General features: G+C 48.0%; 1 protein-coding gene and 1 pseudogene across 1 annotated transcript in view; one reads left to right on the forward strand and one right to left on the reverse strand.

The window, feature by feature from the left end:
- ANKRD33B (ankyrin repeat domain 33B) overlaps positions 1-27,802 on the forward strand; it is a 107,598-nt gene that overhangs the window by 60,432 nt on the left and 19,364 nt on the right. The window contains exon 3 of the mRNA XM_003408147.4: positions 20,832-20,972. Within this exon, the coding sequence (XP_003408195.3) occupies positions 20,832-20,972 (141 nt within the window). The remainder of the gene's footprint in view (positions 1-20,831; positions 20,973-27,802) is intronic.
- On the reverse strand, positions 24,735-26,127 carry LOC135228064 (small ribosomal subunit protein uS14-like; annotated as a pseudogene).

The raw sequence follows: 27,802 nt of genomic DNA on the forward strand, positions 1-27,802 counted from the left end.
TGTCCCAGGCCACGCTGCAAGAATTCACTCCTTTGGTTTTCCAAGTGTGGTGGTTTGCTTCCACTGCAGGTGCTCCAGCTTTGAAAGCTCAGGTCCACGGCTTCTTGAACAAGAGCGTAGAGGAATATTATGATTCAGTCAGTAGCTCCCAGGATCCTGGCTCATTGAAGAGGCATCATTGCCTCCCATGAGTCAGGCATGGGATGGGACCTGGATGCAGACATGAAGGGCAATTCTGCCCTTGAGGAAGTCTCCAGCTAACAGAGGACCAACCAGCCATCCCTTCATTCTCAAATGTTTACTGAGCACTGACCACAAGTCAGAGTCCTTGGGTGGCGCAAACGGTCGATATATTTGGCTGCTATTTGAAAGGTTAGAGGTTTAAGTCCACCCAGAGGTACCTCAGAAGAAATGCCTGGCAGTCTACTTCCAAAAAAAATCAGTCATTAAAAACCCTATGGAGCACAGTCTACTCTGACCCACATAGGGTCACTAGGAGTCAGAGTTGATTCGATGGCAATGGGTTACTGGTAAATATAAGTCAGGCACTGTACTTGGTGAATGGAGCCCTGGTGGTGCAGTGGTTAAAGCATTTGACTGCTAACTGAAAGGTCAGCAGTTCGAAACCACTATCAGCTCTGCAGGAGAAAGATGTGGCAGTCTGCTTCTATAAAGATTTATGGCCTTGAGCATTTCCCTTGAAAACGGGAACCAGACAAGGATGCCCTTTATCACCACTCTTATTCAACATTGTGCTGGTGGTCCTAGCCAGAGCAATAAGGCAACAAAAAGAAATGAAGGGCATCCAAATTGGTAAGGAAGAAGTAAAAGTATCCCTTCTTGCAGATAATATGATCCTATATGCAGAAAATCCCAAAGGATCCACAAGAAAACTACTAGAACAAATAGAAGATTTTAGCAAAGTATCAGGATACAAGATAAACATGCAAAATTCAGTTGGATTCCTCTACACCAACAAAGAGAACTTCCAAGAGGAAACCACCAAATCAATACCATTTACAATAGCCACCAAGAAGATAAAATACTTAGGAATAAATCTAACCAGAGATGTAAAAGACCTATACAAAGAAAATTACAAGACACTACTGTAAGAAACCAAAAGAGACCTATGTAAGTAGAAAACATACCTTACACATGGATGGAAAGACCCGACATTGTGAAAATGTTAGTTCTACCCAAAGTGATCTATAGATACAATGCAATCCTGATCCAAATTCCAACAACATTTTTTAATGAGATGGAGAAGCAAATTACCAACTTCCTGTGGAAAGGGAAGAGGCCCTGGATAAGTAAAATATTGCTGAACAAGAAGAGCAAAGTGGGAGGCCTCTCTCTACCTGATTTTAGAACCTATTATACTGCCACAGTAGTCAAAGCAGCCTAGTACTGGTACAACAGCAGATATACAGACCAACGGAACAGAACAGAATTGAGATTCCAGACATAAATCTGTCCACCTATAAGCAGCTGATATTTGACAAAGGTACAAAGTCCGTTAAATGGGGAGAAGAGTCTCTTTAACAAATGGTGCTGGCATAACTGGATATCCATCTGTAAACAATGAAACAAGAGTGTCATGGACTGAATCATGCCCCCCAAAAATATGTGTATCAGTTTGGCTAGGTCATGATTCCCAGTGTTGTGTGATTGTCTATCATTTTGTCATCTGGTATGATTTTCCTGTGTGTTGTAAATCCTACCTCTGTGATGTTAATTAGGTGGGATAGGCAGTTTTATGTTAATAAGGCAGGACTCAGTCTACAAGATTGGATTGTGTTTTGTGCCAGTCTCTTTTGAGATATAAAAGAGAGAGGCCAGCAGAGAGACAGGGGAACCTCGTACCACCGAGAAAGCAGCACCCAGAGCAGAATGCATCCTTTGGATCCGGGCTTCCTATGCGTAGAAGATCCTAGTCCAGGGGAAGATTGATGACAAGGACCTTCCTCCAGAGCCAACAGAGAAAGCCTTTCCCCGGAGCCGATGCCCTGAATTTGGACTTGTAGACTACCAGAGTGAGAGAATAAACTTCTGTTTGTTAAAGTCATCCACTTGTGGTATTTTTGTTATAGCAGCACTAGATGGCTAATACGAAGACCCATACCTCACACCATGTACAAAAACTAACTCAAAATAGATCAAAGACCTAAATATAAAATCTAAAATGATAAAGATCATGAAAGAAAAAAATAGGGACAACTCTAGGAGCCCTTATACGTGGCATGAATTCAATACAAACCATAACTAACAATGGACAAACACCAGAAGAGAAACTAGATAACTGGAAGCTCCTAAAAATCAAACACTTTTATTCATTAGAAGACTTCACCAGAAGAGTAAAAAGAGAACCTACAGACTGGGAAAATTTTTTTAGCTATGACATATCTGATAAGTGTCTAATCTCTAAAACCTACAAGATGCTATAACACCTCAACAACAAAAAGACAAATAAACCAATTAAAAAATGGGCAAAGGATATGAACACACACTTCACCAAATAAGACGTTCAGGAGGCTAACAGATACGTGAGGAAATGTTCCATTAAAACAATCAAACAAACAAAACCCACTGCCATCAAGTCAACTCCAACTCACATTAGCTGTTAGAGAAATACAAATCAAAACTACAGAGACACCATCTCACCCCAGCAAGTCTGGCCTTAATCCAAAAACACAAAATAAGAAATGTTGGAGAAGTTGCGGAGAGATTAGAACGCTTATACACAGCTGGTGGGAATGTAAAATGGTACAACCCCTTTGGAAAACAATTTGGTGCTTCCTTATAAAGCAAGAAATAGAAGTACCGTACCATCCAGCAGTCTCACTCCTTGGAATGTATCCTAGAGAAATAAGAGCTGTTACAGGAATAGATATATGCATGCCTATGTTCATCATAACACTGTTCACAATAGCAAAAAGATAGAAACAACCTACGCACCCCTCTACAGATGAATGGATAAACAGATTATGGTACATACACACAATGGAATACTACGCAACGATAAAGAACAATGATGAATCCGTGAAAACATCTCACGGCGTGGATGATTCTGGAGGGCATTATGCTGAGTGAAATTAGTCAGTTGCAAAAGGACAAATATTGTATGAGACCACTATTACAAGAACTCCAGAAAAGGTTTAAACACAGAAGAAAACATTCTTTGATGGTTAAGAGGGTGGGGAGAATTCACTAGATAGTAGACAAGAATCATCTTAGGTGAAGGGAAGGACAGCACACAATACAGGGCAAGTCAGCACAACGGGACTAAAGCAAAAGCTAAGAAGTTTCCTTAACACAACCAAACACTTAGAGGGACAGAGTAGCTGGTGTGGGGTTCTGGGGACTATCATTTCAGGGCACATCTAGGTCAGTTGGCATAACAGAGTTTATTGAGAAAATGTTGTGCATCCCACTTTGGTGATCGGCATCTGGGTCTTAAAAGCTTTCAAGCAGCAACCTAAGATGCATCAATTCATCCCAGCACACTTGGAACAAGGGAGAATGAAGAACACTAAAGACTCAGGGAAAATATTAGCCCCAGAGCCGAAAGGGCCACGTAAACCGGAGGCTTCATCAACCTGAGACCAGAGGAACTAGATGATGCCCGGCTACCACCAATGACTGCCCTGATAGGGAACACAACAGAGAGTACCCAACAGAGCGGGAGGGAGTGTGGAGCAGAACTCAAATTCACATAAAAAGACCTGACTTAATGGCCTGATTGAGCCTGGAGGAACCCCTGAAGCCATGGCCCCTGGACACTCTATTAACTCAGAACTAAAAACATTCCTGAAGCTCACTCTTCAGACAAAGATTAGACTGCTTGTGAAGAGTGTGCTTCTTAGTTCAAGTAGATACATGAAACCCAGTGGGCGCTTCTCTCTGGAAGCAGGATGAGAAGGCAGGAAGGGACAGGCAGTGATTGACTGGACACGGGAAACCTGGGTGGAAAGGGGAGTGTGCTGTCACATCATAGGGATGGCAACTAATGTCATATAACAATATGTGTATAAGTTTTTGTATGAGAAATTAACTTGAGCTGTAAACTTTTACCTAAAGCACAATTAAAAATAAAAGGTGACCTGGTATAGTGAGGAGAAAAAAAAAAAGTTTACAGCCTTGGAAACTCTATGGGGTTGCTGTGAGTTAGAATCGACTCACCAGCAGTGGGTTTGGTTTGGTGCTTGGAGAGTGGACAAAGAGAAGTAGACAAAAAGCCGATGCCAGATACCTCCGGTAGGAACACTATGGTGGGGTACATGCCCTGGGCACCATGGGGATGAGAACACTCCTGCAGCCTTGGAGCTCAGGACAGAGGTCCAGTAGAGGGGGTCTAGGCTGGACATCAAGGACTCAGGGGCCAGTTCCAGCCCAGGCACCGCAAAGCCGGCTGGTCTGTGCGGCTGTGGGAGTGAGTGTGTCTAGGAGAGGAGGGGTGCCAGCCCCCTGACTCCCACCTGCTGAGTGTGCCCTGTCCCGCTTTAGTAGACTCCCTCACGCAGGAGGGGACGGGGAGGGGGACGGGGAGGGTTACGATTTGTACATCCCTCTATGGAAACCCTGGTGGCGTAATGGTTAAAAGCTAAGGCTGCTAACCTAAAGGTCAGCAGTTCAAATCCACCGGGTGCTCCTTGGAAACCCTATGGGGGCAGTTCTACTCTATTCTTCATTGTTGCTATGAGTCAGAATTGACTTGACAGCAATGGGTTTGGTTTCCTTTTTTTTTAATTGCAGATTAGAAGTGTTTTCTTGTTTATCTTAATTGGCTCAGTGTGAGGAAGTGATTTTGCCTAATTTGTTTCTGAAGGTAGAGGTAACTGAATCTCCCGGGCTGCTTTTTCCCCTGAGCACCGTTACCTTAGAGCCCTGAGCAGGCAGCAGAGTCACCTGGGGCAGGTGAAAGCTCACGTGGCTGGGCCCCAGCCCAGGTTTCTGACTGTGTAGGTCCAGGGTGGGGCCTGAGAATGTGCATCTCTGATAAGGCCCCTCCAGTGTGAGCTGATGTTGGTGTTGCAGGTAGGAGGGCGTGGGGGGGGGACATACTCTGAGAACTGTGCCTTACAGGTGCCCTCGGGCAGCAGCAGAAGGGTGGGCAAGGGTGCCGCTCAGCGGACATTAAAGGTCAGAGGAATCACAGATCTTAAGCAAGATGGTGTCAGACGGACTGAAAGCAAAAAAAAAAAGCAAAGCCATCATTAAATTAAAGTAAAAATAAGGAAAGCCTGACCGTCCCGTGCGTGCTGTTTTACTAAAGAGAGGCAGTTACCAGGGCTTCGAACTGGTTTGTTCTGCTTCTAAGTGCTGCTGAGAATTTCCATTTCTAATAAGCTACTAGGCACTGCTAATGCTTCTGGATGGGGACCCATTCTGAGAACCGCTAGTAGAGCAGAGGTTCTCAAAATTCATTATCCATAAGAATCACCTGGGAACTTGTTAAAATGTAGATTCTGATTCAGTATATATGGGGTGGACATGCAAATTCTCAGCAGGGGTTCAAACAGGAATGAACTGGTTTGAAGCCCTGGTTCGGGCTTTTAGCTGAGAGAATCAAGTGATGTCCTAGTTTAATCCAGTTCTGTAAGCAGTTGTATTTGTTTGATGATTTCTTAGTTACAAAGGTTTTACAGTAATACATGCTTACAGTAAAAAAAATAAAGTCAGTACAGAAGTATTTCAAAAAGTGACAGGCAACCATCACCACTATCCGTCACCAAATGTCTTCTTCACCCTTCACAAAAGCTTGTGTCCCTTAAAAGCAATCCCCCTGCACTCCCGGCTCCCAGCCAGCCCTGGTAACCACTAATACACTTTAATCTCTATACATTTGCCTCTTCTGGGTATGTTATGTAAGTGGGATCGCGCAATATTGGTTTGTTTTTGTGACTAACTTACTTCCCTCAGCATCCTGTTTTCAGTGTTCGTTCATGCTGTAGCACGTATCAGAGCTTCATCTGTCTTTATGGGTGAACAATATTCCGTTGTACATACATGCCATGTTTTCTTTATCCACTCATTGTTAATAGCGGTGATTATTGTACAACATGGTGAATGAAATTGGTGTCACCGAATTGTACACGTAGAAATGGTTGAAAGGGCAAATGTTGGTTATATATGTTGCTGGGTGCCGTAGAGCCGATTCTGACTCATAGCGACCCCATGTGACAGAGCAGAACTGCCCCATAGGGTTTCCTAGGCTGTAAGCTTTATAGGAACAGATCACCAGGTCTTTTCCGTGGCTTTGAACTGGTTCATTCTAGTTTGAACCTCTGCTGAGAACTTGTTTCTAACAAGTTCCCTGTTGGGGATTTGCATTTCCACCCCAGATATACTGAATCAGAATCTACATTTTAATAAGCTCTCCAGGTGATTCTTATGTATAACTTCCATGGAGAGGCTGGTGGGTTGCAGCCCAGCACTTAACCACTGCACCACCAGGGCTCCTTTTGTTATGTATTGTTATATATACCCACTGCCGTCCAGTCGATTCTGACTCATAGCGACCCTATAGAACAGAGTAGAGCTGTCCCATCGAGTTTCCAAGGAGTGCCTGGCAGATTCGAACTACTGACCTCTTGGTTAGCAGCCATAGCACCTAACCGCTACGCCACCAGGGTTTCCTATTGTTATATATAGGTCACTACAACTAAAAAAAATTCTTAAAAAAAAAAAAAAAGTGACAGGCCCCTTCTCACGCTCCCAAACGCTTCAGCTCACAAAGCGGTACTCAGGTACCAGGCAGTGATCACACTTCAGCTGCGTTACCCTGCCAGACTTCTCTCTTTCTTTTTAAACACATACACGGTCACACACCCATGCACACACTTCTCACGTAAATAGGCTAATTCTATACGGACTGTGATTCCAGTTTTGTTTGCACTGAACATATCTGGATCTTTCCATATCAATAGATCTACCTATTCTTAGAGCTACAGCTCCGTCAGCGTGATTATTGGTTCAGCTGGTAGCCCCCCCAGACTTTACCTTTTGGGGGCAGGGATCATGGGTGCTTCTGCTCACTGTGGTAGATCCAGCATGTAGTCCAGTGCTTGGCCAGGGAGGAACTGTTAGTATATATTTGTTTTTAAAGATGATATTGTACAGAATAGATGAACCAGAATTTATTTAACTGCCCCACAGTTATTGGACATGCAGATGTTTAAGTAAACCTATTACAAATGATGCTGCAGCGAAGTCATTTGTGTGTGAGGGGGGACGTTTTGGGGGAGAGGATTAGCCTGGGCCCTGGCAGGGGACAGCTTGGGTGGCAGGCATGCTCAGAGAGCTACACTGAGGAATTGCTACAGGGGCTGTTTATAGAGGCGTGGACAGTGCACACGGTTAATGTGGTCAGCTGCTAACCACACGGTTGGAAGTTTTGGTTCACCCTGCGGTGCCCCAGAAGAAAGTCCTGGCAATCTGCTTCCAAAAACTCAGCCACTGAAAACCCTATGGAGCGCATGTCTACTCCGACACACATAGGGTCATCATGAGTTGAAACTGACTCGACAACACCTGGTTACTGGTTGCTGGGGCAGAGTTAAGGGAACTAAGGCCAGAAGGGCTAAGGGGAGGGACCCTGGGGAGAGCGTCCCACAGCTGAGGGGATGTGAGCAGGGGTAGATACCCACTCTCAAACCTCTTCTGCCCTGGCCCCCGGGAGCCCAACCAGAAACTTCAGGGTGTGCCAGCTGGCAGGTGCGGTTCGTGGAAGTCAGCCTCCCAGGGGACAGCAGGGCGGAGGGGAAGGGGACCCCCAACAGTGCACAGAGAGCCTGAGGATGGAATGCCTTGGCCAACGGTGTGCGTGTGTTAGCTTTAATGAGCTGCTGCCCTGTGGCTTCTGAGAGAGCCATCCCATCTCTCCTTTCCCGAGTTCCCGATGGTGTTCTTGCCAGTCCTGGATAGGGCCAGCCTTTTCAGTCTTTGCCAGCTCAGGATGGAATTTTCTTGTTGTCTTCAATCATATCCCCTGATTAGCATTTGAGCCTCAGATCTCTTAGGATGCTTGTGGCTGCCATCTACCGAATACCCAGCTAAACGTGGCTTCAACAAAGAGGGCACCACCTCCTCTCACGCCGGAAGTCTGGAGGTGGCAGTTCAAGGGTTCCTTAAACTGAATGGCTCAGAAATGTTAGGGACTTGGATTAGCATCTCATTAAAGCTCTTGACCTTTCCCATGTGGCCCCAAGATGACCCCTGCAGCCTCAAGCACCACGTCATCGCATTGCAACACTCAGAAGCTCCAGAGAGGAGGAGCAAGTCCCCGTAACATCCCTTCTTATCAGAGAGCAAGGTCATTTCCAGAAACCTCCACCACAGTGTCGTTTAGCTCTCACGTGCCCAGGCCCAAATAAGTGGGTGTCAAAGCGAGTGTCTCTCAGTCAGTTCAGACTCACGGTGTGTCAGGGTAGAACTGTGCTCCGTAAGATTTTCAATGGCTGATTTTTTGGAAATAGATTGCCAGGCCTTTCTCCTGAGGCACCTCTGGGTAGACTTGAGCCTTCAACCTTTTGGTTAGCAGCTAAGCATGTTAACTGTTCGCACTACCCAGGGACTCCAAGTCGCTGGCAAGGCAGTAGAACCACCCTGATTGACTTTGTCTAGACAACATTCACCTTGAGCAGACTTAGTTCTGATGAAGAAGATCTTAAAGCAGTCATATGTTTGTATTTTAGGGCAGTCGTGGTTCAGTGGTAGAATTCTCGCCTTCCATGCAGGAGACCCAGGTTTGATTCCAGCTAATGCACAGCCACAACCCATCTGTTAGTGGAGGCTTGCATGTTGCTCTGATGCTCAACAGGTTTCAGCCAAGCTGCCTAAGACTAGGAAGAAAGGCCTGGCAATCTACTTTCTGAAAATCAGCCAGTGAAAACCCTATGAATCACAACTGGCCTGAGCCACAGCTGATCATGGAGATGGCGCAAGAGCAGACAACATTTCATTCCACTCAGCGTGGGGTCACCATGGCTCAGCTAACATGTTTGTATTACCTGGGTGAAATGAACGAGAGCTGGGGGCTCTGGCTTCGCCCTAGGATTCAGCCTTGGTGAGTATAAACTAGGATCCAGATGTGTCGGTCAGCCCTTTGGGTGTACTCTAAAAAGCCTAACCGCGTGGTATTCGATGCATAATTAACGTACAGCCACGTCTGTTTGGGGCCTTTACCATGGAGAGAATGAATGAAAGTCAATCCTTACATAATCCCTAAATCTCACGAAGCCAGAAATTTCGCCTTCCACCAGACCCTTCCTAACAAAAACAGAAATGAAATATCCGCAGACATGAATGACAAGTCTTACAGAGGGAGCTTTGTGTGGACTTTCTTTGTACCCCTTTAACGGAACGTCACCAGGAGGGTAGGGTGAGAAAGCAGGTGTCTCTGCACTGGTGACAAGATAGAGTTGGCGGAGTTTGTTTTGGAGGTAGTTAACAGTGGCTGCGACAATGCGCTCGAGCATGACAACGGTCGTCAGGATGGCGCAGGATAGGGCAGTGTTTCGTCCTGTTGTACACAGGGTCACTATGAGTTAGAACTGACTCAGCGGCACTTAACAAAACAACATTACATGATGCATGCATGTTGTGGGAGTCCTGTAATGGACGTCCCTGGATGGTGCAAATGGTTGATGCCCTCAGCTGCCAACTGGAAGGTTGTAGGTTCAAGTCCACCCAGAGGTGCCTCAGAAGAAAGGCCTGATGACCTATTTCCAAAAACTCAGCCATTGAAAATCTCATGGAGCACAGTTCCACTCGGACACAGATGGTGTCCCCATGAGTCAGAGCTGACTCGATGGCAACCGGTGCTGGATAACCTGCGATGTGCCTTTGCAACTTGTTATCCCTTTAGTTTATCTTTAAAACTCTGAAGGAGAAGCACCGAGAGCAGCCTGGCGTTGTTCCCGCTGCACTCTCGCCGCCTGGGGACTGCAAGGCAGTGAGCCACGGGAGCTGCTCGGTCCCAGGGGGGTGGGTCGACCCAGACTGCTGGTACAAGGCTGGCTTGCGAGCTGGAATTGAGGAGGGTCCCAGTTCGGAGGAGAATTTAAGACTTGGTCAGAGCCTCTTCGTTTTATTTATTTTATGACCACTACACTTGATCAAGGGAAACCCTGGTGGCGTAGTGGTTGAGAGCTATGGCTGCTAACCATGAAGGTCAGCAGCTCGAACCCACCAGCTCGCCTTGGAAACTGTGGGGCAGTTCGACTCTGTCCTGTTGGGTCCCTATGAGTCAAAGTCTCCTCGATGGCAACGGGTTTTTTTTACACTTGATCAGGAGCCCTGGTAGTGCAGTGGTTAAGAGCTTGCCTGCTAACCAAAAGGTCAGCAATTTGAATCCACCAGCCGCTCCTTGGGAACTCTGTGGGGCAGTTCTACTCTGTCCTGTTGGGTTGCTATGAGTCGGGATCAACTGGACGGCAATGGCTTTTTTTTTTTTTTACATTTGATCATGATTTTAGTCTGACCTTGTCATGATCCTTTTCGTCCTCTGAAGTGTTTTCTTGCTTCTGTTTCAAATAAGAATTTAGAACTTGGCGAGTCTCTGCAGGTTTCCTAACATGGTCTTGCTTTTCATGTAAGCACTGGTTTTCTGGGCTGTTCTGACCAGCCACAGCAGTGCCACCCCCACTGCCTAGTGGCCGGACAGGAGGCAGCTGAGGCCACCTCAACAGCTTTGCCAGCTCCTCAGTCAGACACCTGTCTGCCAGCACCCGGCCTGTGCTGTCCAGAGAGCAAGAGCTGGTGGAACTGCCCTCCCTCCATAGTGTCCAAAACTGCCCCTCTGTGCACATTCTTTCAGTGGTTAAGAGCTCGGCTGCTAACTAAAAGGTCAGCAGTTTGAATCCACCAGCTGCTCCTTGTAAACCCTGTGGGGCAGTTCTACTCTGTCCTATAGGGTTGCTATGAGTCAGAATCCACTCAATGACAACAGGTTTTTGTTTTCCTTTATCCAGATCCAGGAGAGTCCTTTTTTCTCCTCTGCTCCTTACTGGGATCAGCTGACTTCAGGTCCCAAGGTGGTCTTTGGCCCTTCACTCATCTGCAGGCAGAATATCTTTTGAAATTTAGATTAAGTAAGCCTGGCTTAAAATGAGCAATTTTGGGTGAAAAAGACCACTGGCAGGATTAATTTTTGACCCAGATTTTTTTTTATGGTTAATATTTGGTTTTGTGGGTAAGAAAACTTTAAAATCAAAGTAAGATGTCTGTTATCAATTTTTCTCTTAAACATGTCCCATTGGCCAAAGTTTCTCTTGATGCAGAATCACATGAGAAAGGGCAGGGTGAAGAATTGGGGCTACTGATGCAATCTACAATTACAGTTCCCAGTGTTCGTGGGACTGTTACCAATGGCCAATATGACACAAAGGGTCCTTGTCTTTTCCTGAGTAAGAATACACGCAAAAGAAAACTTTATCTTCAGCAAGCTTTATTTTGCTTGAGTCAAGCAAAAGGAGTCAGGGGGATCTAACCCTCTCCAAAAGACTGACTCGAAAAGGGAAGGAAGGCTAGGGCGAAAAGGGAAGGAAGGCTAGGGCTTATATGGGTGGGATGGAGACAATAGAGTAATGAATACTTAGTGGGCTTCTTTGAAGGGGCGGGTACTTCTCAGAATGGTGGTGTATGTTAATTAGGTTGCTCACTCATCTGGAATCTAAGATGGAACCCACTGATATTCAAGATGGAGTCCCCTTGACAGCCCTTGACATCACTTATTATGGGATATAACGCACATGCACTTGATCTTTGGCACTACATCGCCATCTTTGGAGGGCTAACGAAGGTCAAACAGCGGTCAGGCTCTGCTGCTCTGCGCATACGGAGCCTGCAAAGGAGGAGGAGACTAGAAAGACACTAAGAAGGAGATAGTAATTCACGGCTGCTCCAATCCTATCTCATGTTGACAGGGTGGGTTCCTGTTTACCCAGCTTCTAGATGGTAACCTTTTTAAATGCTCTTCTGTTCTACCAGCACAGTTAACCCTATCTGTCTCAGGACCAGCCCTGCAGAGGAGGAGAGGCTGAAGAGATCAAACCAAAGCCGTTGCCGTAGAGTCGATCCTGACTCACAGAACTGCCCCACAGGGTTTTAAAGGAGCAGCTGGTAGATTCAAACTATGGACCTTTTGGTTAGACGGGAGGTGTTAAAAATAATCAGAACTCACCGAAATTTGAACGTGAAGTTTATTCTGAACAGTTATTCTATACGCATATAGGGAGACCATTTTGATTCCAGAAAAAGCAAATGGCTTGAGGAAGCTAGGTACCAAAAAAAAACCCCAAAACAAACCCATTACCATCGAGTCGATTCCACTCATAGTAACCCTGTAGGACAGAGTAGAACTGCCCCATAGAGTTTCCAAGAAGCACCTGGTGAATTCGAACTGCCAACCTTTTGGTAAGTAGCCATATCCCTTAACCACTATGCCACCAGGATTTCCATAAACAGAAGAGGAGGGAAAACTATAGGAGATCAACCACTGGCTAATCTTACAGTGATTGAGTAACCCCGCCGTCCCCCTTACTGAGATCCACTGATAAGACCAGGTTACTTCAGGCCTGGCTGCTAATACTTTGGCCCTCCACTCACCTGCCTTGGTTACTAACCAAAAGGTTAGTAACTAAAAGGTCAGCAGTTCGGATCCACCAGCCGATCCTTGGAAACCCTATGGGGCAGTTCTACTCTGTCCTATAGGGTCACTATGAGTTGGAATCGGATGGCAAGGGTTTGGGGGTTTTTTTGGTTTCCACCTACCTGCAGCTTTGAGGCTTTTTGAGATTTAAATTAGGAGGCAAAGGTCTGACAACTGTCTTTTTCTAGCAGGATAAGATAAACTTACATTGCTATAGGGCAGTTTCTGGTGGTGTTCCTCCCTCATTAACATAAACTTACTGCCCCCTAAGGTTCCCATCCTGTCTTTGGAGTTGCTGAGTTGCTGTTGTCAGTTGGATCCCATATAGATAGTTCTGAAAAGAGCATCATGCTTAAGGCAGACCTTTTTTTTAAACCAGTTCAGCTAAACTATTGTTTGGTTTTAAGAAGGGGATATTTTTGGTTCAAGGTTCAAAGATAATATCAGGGCAATAGTTTCAGAGGTTCGCCCACCCTCCGTGGCTCCAGATCTGACAGGCTTTTTATGGTTAATATTTGGTTTCATGGACCAGAAAAGCCTTAATATCAAAGTCAGATGTCTGTTACTAATTTTTGTCTTCAGCAGAGGTGATGGACAAAGCAGCTGTTCCATGGCAGAGGGACAAGAGAGGCTTCAGAGCCTAGGACAAGGGATTAGCACCTTTAAATGGGAGAAGCAGCACCCACCCCTTCAGTAGGAGGGAGGAGGATGGGATGCTTGCTGTCTTGGGGAAGTTTGTGGTCTGAGGGTGGAAAGTTGAGGGGGTTCCCTTCCTATGGTTTCTGTTCCCTCTGTAAAGTAGACAGTGGGTTGTGTCCTGGGAGGGGCCCTCACTGGGACCTCGGTGACTTAAGGCTGGGAATGTTTAAAATTTCCCACACGGGGCCTGGGGAATAGTCATCCAGGGATCATAGAAGTGTTGTTGGGCTGGGCTGAGAGGTCAGTCAAGCTTGGGTACCATGGATTTCTACCCAAGTGGTTAGCAGCTATCTGAAAGATTGGCCGTTCAAACCCACCCAGCTGCTCCGGGGGAGAAAAGACCTGGCAATCAGCTCCCGTAAAGATTACAACCTAGAAAACTCTGCGGGGCAGTACTACTCTATCATATGGGTTGCTATGAGCTAGAATCTACTTGACGGCACCCAACAACAACAACGCACTTTCAGTACAGGTATTGGTTGTTCAGTGGTAGAATTCTCACCTTCCGTGAAGACACGGGTTCCATTCCTGGCCAACACACCTTATATGCAGCTGGCATCTGTCTGTCAGTGGAGGGTTGTGTGTTGCTGTGATGCTGAACAGGTTTCAGAAGAGCTTCTAGACTAAGATGGACTAGGAAGAAAGGCCTGGAAGTCTCCTTCCAAAAATCAGCCAATGAAAACTCTATGGATCACAATGATCTGATCCACAACTGATAATGGCCATGGCACAGGACTGGGCAGCAATTCGTTCCACTGTGCACGGGGTCTCCATGAGTTGGGGTCCAACTCAACATCAGCTAACAACAACACTCTGAATGGAGGTGCCATTGGCCATTGACAGCCAGGCCAGAATTCTGGGGGTGAGGATGGTGCTAGGGGTCATCTTTGACTTTTCTATTTCTTTTACCTGGCTCAACCACGCAATCATCAAATCCTGCTCATTTACTTCCTTAGCATCGAGTGCTCTGATTCTGCCCTCTCTCTTCTCCTGCCTTCTGGACAGTCTGACCATCATCTTCTGTCCATTGTATTCCCGTCACAGCCTCCTGATGCCCTTCCCCCTCATCACAGGCTAGGGCTGGGGCACCATGTGGAGCTGATCCAGCTGCACGAGGCAGGTGGCCAGGAATCATGGTCCCTACTTTGCACTTTTGTCCACTGGTCCTGCACTATGCACCCCCACCCCTGCTTTCTGAAATAAACCTTTAATTTTTACTGGATTTATGTTAAGATTTACAAAAAAGTTGCAAAAATCGCACATAGAGTTTCCCAATACCCCACACCCAGTTTCCCATTGTTGAGGTCTTATATTAGTGTGATACATTTGGCAAAACCAAAAGGTTGGAGTTCAAACCCACTCAGAGGCACCTTAGAAGAAAGGCCTGGCAATCTGCTCCTGAAATATCACAGCCGTGAAAACCTTATGCAGCAGTTCTACTCTGAAACACATGGAGTCACCATGACTTGGAATCGACTCAATGGCAATTGGTTTGTTTGGGGTTTTTAATGAATCAGTATTGATGCCTTATTACTAACTAAGTCCTTACTTTATTCAGATTTCCTTAGTTTTTCCTCCTGTCCTGTTTCTCTTCCAGGATCCCATCCAGGATCCCATACATTTTGTTGGCATGTCTTCTTAAGCTCCTGTTAGCTGTGACAGTTTCTCAGACTTTCCTTGTTTTGATAACTTGACAGATTGGGGGAGTAACGATCATGGGATGTATAGAACGTCCCTTGATCGAGATTTGTCTGCTGATTTTCTTATGATCAGACTGCGGTTATGGGTTTGGGGAGGAAGACCACAGAGCTGAAGTGTCATTCCCATCACATTGTATCCAGGGTATATGCTCTCGACATGACTTAACCCTGTTGACCTTGACCTTGATCACCTGGCTGAGGTGTGTTTGTCAGGTTTCTCCGCTGTGAAGTTGTTTCTCCCCCTTTCCATAGTGAACTCTTAGTGAAGAAGGCCCTGTGTGCAATTCACGAGTTAAGGGGAGGGAGTCAGTCTCCACCTCTTTGAGTGGGATGTCTACATTGTTTAGAATTCTTCTGTACAGAGATTTGTCTGTTCTGCCAGATGATTTTTACATACCTTATCTCCTGTAGTTTTCACAATTCTGTGGGGTTGATACTATCATCCCCTATTTTACAGATGAGGAAACAGACTTGCTGAGGCTGATTCACCTGCCCAAGGTCACCCAGATTTTAAGTAGCGGGTCTGGGACTTGAACTTGGCGTATTCCTGAGATCTCTGGCTGGCCTGTTGTCTAACCAAACCACTGAAGCTGTTTCCAATGCAGACCCCACCCAGTCCCTGAGTCACTGGTACCCTTCTCTCAGGCAGGCTAAGGCTCACTGGGAAGATATTCGTACAGTCTCTGTGGTGAGCCTGGGGAGCCCACCTTTCGAAAGAACTTCCTCTGAGGATTTCAAGAACCAAATCCCATTCCAGAAGGTCTAAGTTGGACTCAGCTCAGACTAGATTTCAATATGGTGCATGTTCCAAAAAAATAAAACCAAACCAGTTGCCATCAAGTCATTCCCAACTCATGTGGTGACCCCATGTGTGCCAGAGTAGAACCGCATTCTATAGGGTTTACAATGGCTGTGATCTTTTGGAAACAGTTCACCATGCCTTCTCTCCGACGTGCCTCTGGGTGGAGTTGAACCACCAACTTTTTGGTTAGTAGTGAGTGCTTAACTGTTTGAGCCACCCAGGGACTCCAGTGGTACATGTTAGGGCTGTGTTATGCAAGGAAGACTTCGTTTATTTTATGGTATTATGTAGATATTACTAGAGGAAAGGAAAGCTCCCTTAGAATACTTGGCATGGTTTTTAAGAAGAAAAGTTAGTATTTATGCATTCTTAGAAGCATGGACCCACCTTGATTTCCATTGACCTAGGTCTTCTATATGATAAAGTATTGTTTTGCTGTCTTGGGAGAGCCGTTGTGGAGCAGGGAGTGCTTTCGTGGCCACTGGCAGCTCCAGCTTGTGGCCAGAACCAGCTGGCTGCATACTGGTTTCTCTGAACTCAACATACCTTGCAGAACAGATCTGTATAATGGGCAGCTTGTTTTGTGCATTTCCAGTTTTCCTCTCCCTTCTGTTCAAAGTATTTAGGATGTATCCATGCTGAAAGCTGCAATGGGCATCCTATTTCATAGTTTTAAAAAATGACTCTAAACAAATGGCAGTTTGTTTCAGCTATGACCCTGGCTAAATCTGACGCGTGCCGCAGTTACATGTTCGAGTGGACTCAAATCTAACTGAGATCAAAGGCCCTCCTTTCCCCTGCCGTTTAGAGCCATTAAGCTGCCTCGGGCACCTGACAGCTGGCATTAGGCATTATCACCCCCTGCCTGGACCCCAACCTCACTTGGTAAATGCCGACGGAGGGCAGAGGTGTCACTGAGTCAAACACCATCCAACTGATTGGAAACTGTGAGTCACATAGGTAGGGTATCTTGCCTGTTGGTTTTCTGTTTGTTAACCCTGCAACACTGTCATATGAGTCAGGGTTTCTCTCTCTGAAAGCCACATATTTCATTCAGAGGTGGGCAGAGGCCAATGGTGAGTAGACAGCCGTGTTTCTAGAATAGTCAGCACTCCAGTTTTTGTTGTTTGTTGTCTCAGTCATCTAGTGCTGCCATAACAGATAACACAAGTAGATGGCTCTAACAAGGAGAAATTTATTTCCTCACAGTAAAGTAGGCTAAAAGTCCAAATTCAAGGCATCAGCTCCAAGGGAAGGCTTTCTCTCTCTGTCAGCTCTGGAAGAAGGTCCTTGTCCTCAATCTTTCCATGGTTGAGGAGCTTCTTAGGTGCAGGGATCCCAGGTCCAAAGGATGCATGCTGCTCCTGGTGCTGCTTTCTTGGTGGTATGAGGTCCTCAACTCTGTGCTTGCTTCCCTTTCATCTCTTGAGAGATAAAAGGTGGTGCAGGCCACACCCCAGGGAAACTCCCTTTACCTTGGATCAGGGAGGTGACCTGAGTAAGGGTGGTGTTAAAATCCCACCCTAATCCTCTCAACATAAAATTACAATCACAAAATGGAGGACAACCACACAATACTGGGAATCATGGCCTAACCAAGTTGACACATATTTTTGGGGGACAAAATTCAACCCATGACATTTGTTTTGGTTGATGAAAAGTTCATGAGAAACGAATGCACAGGATTTAATGTGGCGTGGGATTTAAGAATCCTGGAGTGGCCGTGTGTCTCACTTGGAAAAGGAGACTGGATTCTGGCCTGGACCTCTGTATCCATCAGGGTTCAGGTGGGAAGACAGAGCCGCCCTAAGTATGGTGGTGGTGGTTGTTGTTGGGTGCCATTGAGTCGATTTCAACTCATAGCGACCCCATGCAACAGCGTAGAACTGCCTCATAGGATTTCCTATGCTGTAATCTTTACGGGAGCAGATTGCCAGGTCTTTCTCCTATGGAGCTACTTAGTGGGTTCAAACCACTAACCTTTCAGTAAGCAGCCAAGCGCTTAGCCATTATTCTACCAGGGCTCCTTGCCTTATGTATTGGGAGGTTTAATATTGGACTTGCACAACCATGGAAAGGGCTGGGAAGTAAAGGCCGAGGGTGCCCCCATAACCCAGAGGTCTCGGCCACAGTAGAGAAGCCGTGGGTTTCAAGCTTACTCAGCCTGCTTCTCAGTCTGCAGGCCATGGTAGGCAATTCTTGGGGAGCACCTGGGAGCTGCTTCAACTTCATGCCACCCTGTCTGCAGGAGCCTCAGGAGAGCTTCTCCCCTGCTTCCTGAAGCTCATCCAAGTGCTGCCATGGCAACCTAAAATCCATGGAGTGTAGGAATCTGGGACCTGTGGGTTCCTGGCTTCCCTGGGAGAAGGAGAGGAGGTGAGTTTATGGCAGACAGCACATCACAATGTCCATCACAATCTCCATCACAGTATCCACAATGTCCACAATGTCCACCACAGTATCCACAATGTCCACCATAGTATCCATGATGTCCACCACAGTATCCATGATGTCCACCACAGTATCCATGATGTCTACCACAGTATCCACGATGTCCACCACAGTATCCATGATGTCCACCACAGTATCCATGATGTCCACCACAGTATCCATGATGTCCACCACAGTGTCCACAGTATCCACAATGTCCACCACAATGTCCATCACAGCATCCAGCACAATGTCCACCACAATGTCCACCACAGTATCTACAATGTCCACCACAGTATCCACGATGTCCACCAGTGTCCACCACACTATCCACAATGTCCACCACAGTGTCCACCACACTATCCACAATGTCCACCACAGTGTCCTCAATGTCCACCACAGTGTCCACCATGGTATCCACCACAATGTCTACCACAGTATCACAACGCCCACCACAATGTCCACCACAACATCCCAGACCTCAGCTGACAGTGGGAGTTGGAAAGGAATGAATGTGCGTGGGTGGGTGTCTTAGTCATCTAGTGCTGCTATAACAGAAATACCACAAGTGGATGGCTTGTACAAAGAGAAGTTTTATTTCCTCACAGTAAAGTTGGCTAAAACTCCCAATTCAGGTGTCAGCTCTAGTGGAAGGCTTTCTGTCTCTGTCGGCCTTCTCATCAGTCTTTCCCCAGACTAGGAGCTTCTCCACGCAGAGACCCTCCAAAGGATGCACTTTCCTCCCAGGACTGTTTTCTTGGTGGTAGGAGATCCCCCTTTATGTTCGCTTCCCTTTCCTTTTGATCTCTTGAGAGATAAAAGGTGGTACAGGCCACACCCCAGGGAAACTCCCTATCCATTGGGTCAAGGATGTGGCCTGGGTAAGGGCGGTGTTACAATCCCACCCTAATCCTCTTTAACATAAAATTACAATCACAAAATGGAGGACAACCACACAATACTGGGAATCACGGCCAAGCCAAATTGATACACACATTTTTGGGAGACATAATTCAATCCGTGACAGTGGGAATGAGTGGAGGGGGTTTCAGAGGTGTGTAAGGATGGAGACAGGGTGGCCAGTGCCTCCAGCAAGCATCAGGAAGGGGTCAGGAATGCTGATTTGTGCGGGTGGCTCACATTCCCCATGACGTGTTGGGGGGATAGTGTCACATCCCCAGGGCTAGGACGGAGGCAGCAGCTGAGGGGAGGCAGCAGGGAAAGAAAGGGAGGGTGTGAGGGCCAGAGAAGCTGTCTTCTACCCCTGTGTGGTTGGTCTTGAGGCAGTGAAGTCTGAGGCTTCTAGGACACTGCTTCTTGACCAGGGTGATTTTGCTCCCCAGAGGGTGTTGGCAATGTCTAGAAACCTTTCTGATTGTCACACCTGGGTGGGGGGTGCTCCTGGCATCTAGTGGGTAGAGGCCAGGGATGCTGCTAAACATCCTACAGTGCACAGGACAGCCCCCACAACAGGGAATTATCTGGCTGCAAATGACAGTGCCAAGAACCCTGCCCCAGGGACTGCGGTGGGAAGGGCAGGAGTCGTTTCACACAAGGACCCAACTAACATGGCTCACTGGCCTGAGGCGTCATAGATGGCCTCTTTTTTGTGGCCTGGTAGCTCCACTGGAAACCCTGGTGGTACAGTGGTTAAGCACTACGGCTGCTAACCAAAAGGTTCGCAGTTCGAATCCACCAGCCACTCCTGGGAAACCCTATGGGGCAGTTCTACTCTGTCCTATAGGATGGCTATGAGTCGGAATCCACTCGACTTCAACAGGTTTCTAGCTCTATTTGAGGACACCTTCCCACTCCATTTGTTTTTCTGTGGGTGTGCCTAGAGACTTTTGGGAACATGCTTTTAACTTGACCTTCTCCCTGTTCAACTGCTAAGAGGGTCTCTGGGCTTTGGGTAATCCCTGTGGGGATGAGCAGAAAATGAGGTACTGTTGAGGTGCAGGTAAGTAGCAAGGCCGGAAAGAGGAGGACTCGGGAATATCCCCTAGTTAGGGTTACGGCTCATGTGTGCTGGGTGTGTGCGCATGTGTGTGCCTGAGTGTGGTGTGTATATTTGCGCTTCTGAGCCTGAACGCTAACAGGGATGCCAGCATGAATAGGCAATATCATCTTGCTGTGATGATGCCTTTTTCTTCCTGAAGCTTGAGAGCACTTAGACATGGTTTTGAAACTCATTTGCGGGTTTGCATCTGTTTGCATTTGGCGTCTCCTGCTGCGAGCTGACAGCAGCAAGGGCTGCTTCCCGACCAGCCAGTGTCTGCGAGGCGCCCCCGCTCTGCCCCCACACTCCTCCTAAAATAGCTCCCTCCTAACGGTTTGACTGGAGAGCTGAGCCCAGCAGGTCTGCTGAGGGGACAGAGAACCAACCAGGAACAGCAGCGCCACGTCTCCGCGCTTCCTGAGCTCCGTGGAAAGACAGGCACGCAGAGTGCTGCCCAGAGGCGGACGTGTCTTCGTCCCTTGAGGGGGTCTTGCTGAACGAGCCCTTTCTGTGGGCGTGTGTACCTATGCGTGTGTGCAATTCTCTTTGCAGGCCACGCCATCATCACCAACTACTTGCTGAACTATTTCCCTGGCCTTGACCTGGAGAGGAGGAACGTGTTCGGGCTCACAGCGCTGATGAAAGCCTCCATGCAGGGCCGAACCGAGTGCATCCGAGCCCTGATGCTGGCAGGTAGGTCAGAGCCACATTGTGGTCAGGGCCCCGCCCCGCCAGAGCCCTACGACGCAGGGCCAGGCCCCACCAGAGCCATACCACGCAGAGCCACGCCCCACCAGAGCTCCACCCCGCCAGAGCCCTACCACGCAGAGCCCCGCCCTGCCAGAGCCCTACCACGCTGGGCCACGCCCCGCCAGAGCCCTATCAGGCAGAGCTCCGCCCCACCAGAGCCCCGCCCCGCCCCGCCAGAGCCCTACCACGCAGAGCCCCGCCCTGCCAGAGCCCTACCACGCAGAGCCCCGCCCCGCCAGAGCCCTACCACGCTGGGCCACGCCCCACCAGAGCCCTATCAGGCAGAGCTCCGCCCCACCAGAGCCCCGCCCTGCCAGAGCCCTACCACGCAGAGCCCCGCCCCGCCAGAGCCCTACCACGCAGAGCTCCGCCCCGCCAGAGCCCTACCACGCAGAGCCCTGCCCCACCAGAGCCATAACACGCAGGGCCACGCCCCACCAGAGCCGTACCACGCAGAGCCACGCCCCACCAGAGCTCCAGCCCGCCAGAGCCCTACCACGCAGAGCCCCGCCCTGCCAGAGCCCTACCACGCAGAGCTCCGCCCTGCCAGAGCCCCGCCCCACCAGAGTCTTACCACGCAGGGCCACGCCCCGCCAGAGCCCTACGACGCAGGGCCAGGCCCCACCAGAGCCGTACCACGCAGAGCCACGCCCCACCAGAGCTCCACCCCGCCAGAGCCCTACCACGCAGAGCCCCGCCCTGCCAGAGCCCTACCACGCTGGGCCACGCCCCACCAGAGCCCTATCAGGCAGAGCTCCGCCCCACCAGAGCCCCGCCCTGCCAGAGCCCTACCACGCAGAGCCCCGCCCCGCCAGAGCCCTACCACGCAGAGCCCCGCCCCACCAGAGCCATAACACGCAGGGCCACGCCCCACCAGAGCCGTACCACGCAGAGCCACGCCCCACCAGAGCTCCAGCCCGCCAGAGCCCTACCACGCAGAGCCCCGCCCTGCCAGAGCCCTACCACGCAGAGCTCCGCCCCGCCAGAGCCCCGCCCCACCAGAGTCTTACCACGCAGAGCCCCGCCCCACCAGAGCCATAACACGCAGGGCCACGCCCCGCCAGAGCCCTACGACGCAGGGCCAGGCCTCACCAGAGCCGTACCACGCAGAGCCACGCCCCATCAGAGCCAGACCCCCTCAGGCCAGCCCCTGTTGCAGCCAGGTTGTCAGTCAGAGCCATACCCTTGTCAGCCTTGTCTCCCCTAGAGCCACATCCCTGTCAGAGCCACGGCCCTGCTGGAGCCACACATCTATCACAGCCATTACCCCATCAGGGCCACGTGCTCTGTAGGCTCCTTGTTGGCGGTAAATGCTGACTCTTCCTCTTGAAAACCAACTTTTTTTGTTGTTTTTTATTAATGCACTTTAGGTGAAGGTTTACAGAATAAACTAGCTTCTCATTTTTCACCACACGTATTGGCTTGCAACACTGATTACCAACCCCAGAACATGTCAACACTCCCTTCTTGAACTGGGTTCCCTATTACCAGCTTTCCCATCCCCTCCTGCCTTCTAGTCCATGCCCCTGGGCTGGTGTACCCTTTTAGTCTCCTTTTGTTTTACGGCCCTATCTAATCTTTGACTGAAGGGTGAACATCAGGAGTAAATTCGTTACTGAGATAAAGGGTGTTTGGGGGCCATACTCTCAGGGTTTCTCTAGTCTCTGTCAGGCCAGTAAGTCTGGTCTTTTTTTGTGAGTTAGAATTTTGTTCTGTGTTTTTTTCCAGCTGTCTGGGACCCTCTATTGTGATCCCTGCCAGAGCAGCCAATGGTGGTAGCTGGGCACCATCTAGTTGTTCTGGACTCAGTCTGGTAGAGGCTGTGGTGGTTGTGTTCCATTAGTCCTTTGGACTAATCTTTCACTTGTGTCTTTGGTTTTCTTCATGCTCCCTTGCTCCCGACAGAGTGAAACCAGTAGAGCATCATAGATGGCCGCTCACTGAAAGCATACATTTTGAGAGAGGACTAGTTCTTATAGAAACAAAACCTAGCCGTAGCAACAAAAATAATTTCTTCCTTGAGGTATAATACTACCACCATTAAAAGAACAAAAACAAACCCCTTCAGGGCCAGGAGGAAGGTCCTGTACTGGTTACCTTGCTGCTTCCTGGAGACTCTGGAAGGGGGTGGTGTCTCCCCTCATTCCTTGGCCTCCTCCTGCCCCTTGCCCTGCTTCCCAAGCCTTGCCTGTATTTGTTCTTCAGAAATGTGTGTTCTGGCCTTGATTTTGAAAGGCAAGGTGCCCTTTTGAAGGTGGGCATGGGGATGATGGAGGGCAAGGAGTGGGCCAGTAGCCATCTTCCGTCCCCACTTGCTGGCAGTAGGAGTTGTACTGTGACGTGGTGTGAAGTGGTGCACTTTCTTTTTCCATGACAGGTTATAATGGATTGAATTGTGTCCTTTCTAAAAATACGTGTGGAAATTCTAACCCCTGTACCTGTAAATGGGAGCCCTGGTGGAGCAGTGGTTAAATGTCTCGGCTGGTAACCAAAAGGTCAGCAGTTGGCATCCATGGTCCTCTCCTTGGAAACTCTGTGGGGCAGTTCTACTCTGCCCTATAGGGTTGCTAGCAGTCGGAATCAACTCCACTGCCAGGGGTTTGGTTTTTGGTTTTGTTACCTGGAAATATGACCCTATTTGGAAATAGGTGTATTCTTTGTTATGTTAATGAGGCCATTCCAGAGTAGGGTGGGTCCTAAACCTAATCACTTCTGAGTGATAAAAACAGCAGAATAGAAACAAACACAGGGAAGAGAGGAAGACACAGGATGGAGACAGAGGCATCTACAAGCCAAGGGTTGCTGGCAGCTACAAGCAGCTGAAATAGAGGAGGAAGGACCTCCCCTTAGAGCCACACCCTAATTGGGACTTCTAGTTTCCTGAACTCTGAGGAAATAAGTCTCTGGACTTTAAAGCCACACACCTGGGCTGTCCTGTTACAGCAGCACTAGGTAACTAAGACACAGGTCATAGAGGGGCAAGTTTGTGGACTGTCGCTTTGGACCAACAGGGTCGAAACCCCTGCTCTGAGCTTTATGAACTCATCATGTTGGAGAGAGCAGTTCCTTCTCTGAGCCTTGGTGGCTCTGTCTGTGAAATGGGCACCTCCCTGAGTTGCTGTGAGAATTAAATCTGATGGTTCTCTGAAAACCTTCAAAGGCTGTACAGATGTAATGAAGCTAAATTCCATTCAACTAACCTCTCTCTAACTCTCCTGTTCCTCTGAATTCTAAGTGGAATCAGTTACAGTCAATCCCATCGCTGGCAGATTGCCATATTTGCAAATCCACCTACTTGCTAAAATTTGTTCGTAACCCCCAAAGCAGCCCTGATGGCTTAGTGGTTAAAGTGGGAGAGGGATGTGGCAGTCAGCTTCCCTAAGAGTACAGCCTTGGAAACCCTACGGGGCAGTTCAGCTCTGTCCTTGAGGGTCGCTAGCAGTTGGAACTGACTCTATAGCTGTGGGTACTAGAACTAACTACTGCAAATACCGAGGATCCACTAGCCTCATCGGGTTGTTTTGAGACTTGAATGAGAAAATAAGCATAAAGCACACACGAAGTAACAACCAGGTGGTGTTATTTGAATTGTTATTTTAATTTTCATCCTTGTATAGAGTTCAGCCAATTCCCCTTGGTGTTCCAAATTCCTGGAGAAGCAGTATTTTCCTTGCATCTTAATTATCCCGAGGACAGAATCAAAGTTCTTTCAGGCATCGGCCAGTTGCCAAGAGTACTGTTTAGATATCTTGCTATTTTTTTAATTGAAATTTTTAATTTTATGTACAAAGAGTTACCAATGTTTCTTTTGTTGGGTAGGTGTCTTGGAAAATCCATTCAGGGAAGATCACTAGGCCCTATTTGATGAAGCCAATATTTTTCTCAAACTGACAGAAACAGTGTTGGCTCGTATTGAGGCCCTCTTTCCGAATCAGATGGACCATGCCAGTTTGAGAACATGCGGTGAAAGCAGGAACCTTCGCTGAACTTTTATGGGTGGCCCCAGTACAGCTGCTGGTGGCGCATCTTGCTTTGAAGGACACACCAAGGCAAACGTGACAACTTGCTATTTGTTAACAAACTTTTTATTTTGCAGTGACTTTAGATGTACATAAAAGTTTCCAAGATAATGTAGAGATTGCTGTACATCCCCCTCCGCAGTTTTGCCCGTTGTTGCCATTTTACGTTGCCAGGGTGCCTTTGCCACAGCTGAGACACCAGCCAACATTATTATTACCTTTGTTGTTTTAGTTGCTGTCAAGTCAGTTCCAACTCGTAGCAGCCCTGTGTGTGAAAGAATGAAACCCTGTCCAGTCCTGTGCCATCCTCATGATCGTGCTATGCTTGAGCTCATCCTCGCATCCACTGTGTCAGTCCATCTCGTTGAGGGTCTTCCTCTGTTTCGACGATTTCTGCTGTTCCACTGCTATTCATAAGGTCTTCGCTGGCCGATGTTTTCAGAAATAGACCACCAGGTCCTTCTTCCTAGTCTGTCTTAGCCTGGAAGTTCCACTGGAATCTGTCCACCATGGGTGACCCATGGCATAGCTTCCAGCACCACAGCAACACGCAAGCACCCACAGTACGACAAACTGACAGACGAGTGGTAGTACTATTAACCGAACTCATCTTACTAGAGATTTTACCGGTTTTTCCATGAATGCCCTCTCTCTGTCCAGGATCCCATCCACGGTATTACATTACACTTAGATGTCACGTCTCGCAGCGTCCTCTGTTCTGTGACAGTGCCTCAGTCTTTCCTCATTTTCCCTGACCTGACCGTCTTGATACTGACCAGGTACTCTGTGCAGTGTCCCCCAAACTGAGTTTGTCTCTTTTCCTTGTGATTAAACTGGAGTTACAGGCTTAACAGCTCGTCCTGGATTTCCTTTTTCCTGCTTTAACCTGAGTGTCTTAGGGAGTATGTAAGTAAAGTAAATTGTGACGATAGAGGCTTTGAAGAGGACAGCCTTCTCGGAAATAAAAAGCATAATTAAAATTAATTCCATAGAAGGTGCTTTCGACTCAGTGGCACTGTCAGCTTTTTCAAAAAGACACAAGGGTTTCAACCGAGCTTGGGCGCTGGCTGTCCTATAGGGATGAGACATTGCCCCCCTAATTCAGTGCGGGTTGTGTGATGCCTTTGTCTGGGAAGCCCCATCTGTTTTTACTGCTTCTGGATCTAGTTACAATTGTGTGTAGATCTTTAGTCATTTACTTTTTTAACTGAAAGTGTCTGGTGTCAATCGCACATCGTGGCATTTTTCCCAGATGAATTAGTTTAAGTTACGAACTCATTTTTTAGTCCAATCGCCTTCTAGAAAACGCACGGGGCTGTGTTTCTCTGCCATTCAGCTTGATTCCCTGGGTCTCAGGGAGGTTCCCGGTGGTTGTTACAACATTTGCAGTGTTACAGGAACACCTTCTAGATCTCCTGAAAATGATGGACCTGTTTATAGGTAGAGGAGCCCTGGTAGCATGGTGGTTAAGCAAAAGGTCAGCAGTTCAAACCCACCAGCCACTCCTTGGGAGAAAAGATCTGGCAATCTGCTGCCTTAAAGATTACAGCCTTGGAAACCTTATGGAGCAGTTCTGCTCTGCTTTGTCCTATAGGGTCACTATAGGAAACCAAATCCCACCCATTGCCGTCAAGTCGATTCCGACTCATAGCGACGCTATAGGGCAGAGTGGAACTGTCCCATAGGGTTTCCAAGGAGCGGCTGGTGAATTCAGACTGCCAGCCTTTTCATTAGCAGCCGAGCGCTTAACCACTGTGCCACCAGGGCTCCAATTTATAGGCAGGGGGTTAGATTTTAGTGGGGCTGTTTTATCCCTCAGTCACTTGAATAACAAATCTGGGATTCAGATTTCCTGTGCTCTCCCTTCCCTGTTCCCTCCTCTCTGAACCTTCCCTCCCACCATCAAGGTCTAGAATAATCCACAGGGGTGGGGTCCCCTCCCCCCACTCCAGCAGCCCTGTACCTGCACCTGGTGCAGAGCAGAGAAGTGACAGAGCAGGACACCTGACCTCACACCCCAGCTCCTCCACTTACATCTCTATCTGGGCAAGTCACTCAGGGCTCCAGGCTTCCGTTTCTTCCGTGAGATGGGGATGATGTCAGTGCCTCCCAGAGGGAGTCACGTGAGGCCTGAAAGAGTCATATCTGGAGAGCCTTCAGGGAAGCCTCCGGGAAAACGTGGTGGCTGTTATTATTATCAATATTACTTCTTATTATTACTGTTATTTTTAGTGAATTTAAGTGTTCAGTAATTATTTGTTAAGTGAATGAAAAAACATATATATTTTTTCCTTTGAAAAATATCCTTGCAATGAGATACTTAAACTTTCTTATTGAGGGTAATAAGCACATAACTCAAGGTTTCTTAACCTCAGCACCACTGGCCTTTTGGGACAGCTGATTCTTGGTTGTGGGGGCTGCCCTGTGCCTTGCAGGGTGTTTGACAGTGTGCCTGGTCTCTGCTTACTAGATGACTGACAACCAGATGTCTACAGGCATTGCAAGATGTCCCCTGGGGGAGCAAGTTCCCCCAGTGAGCAATCGCTGGGCTGTAGGGTCTGTTTTTGCTTCTGAACTAGTCAACAGTGAAAGCATTTAGAATTTTCTAGGGTAGAAAGGTGTGAAATGTTCTACACCCTCAAACCCTGGCCTCGAGGGATGATGGCCTGTTTATGAACATCCTCCTGTGATAATTGTAGAAGCAAGAGGTACAATAATTACCACTTAGTGGTCAGGGTGAAAATGTGCATTTCA

The sequence above is a fragment of the Loxodonta africana genome, chromosome 2, assembly GCF_030014295.1.
Source record: "Loxodonta africana isolate mLoxAfr1 chromosome 2, mLoxAfr1.hap2, whole genome shotgun sequence".
Taxonomy (NCBI): Eukaryota; Metazoa; Chordata; class Mammalia; order Proboscidea; family Elephantidae; genus Loxodonta; species Loxodonta africana.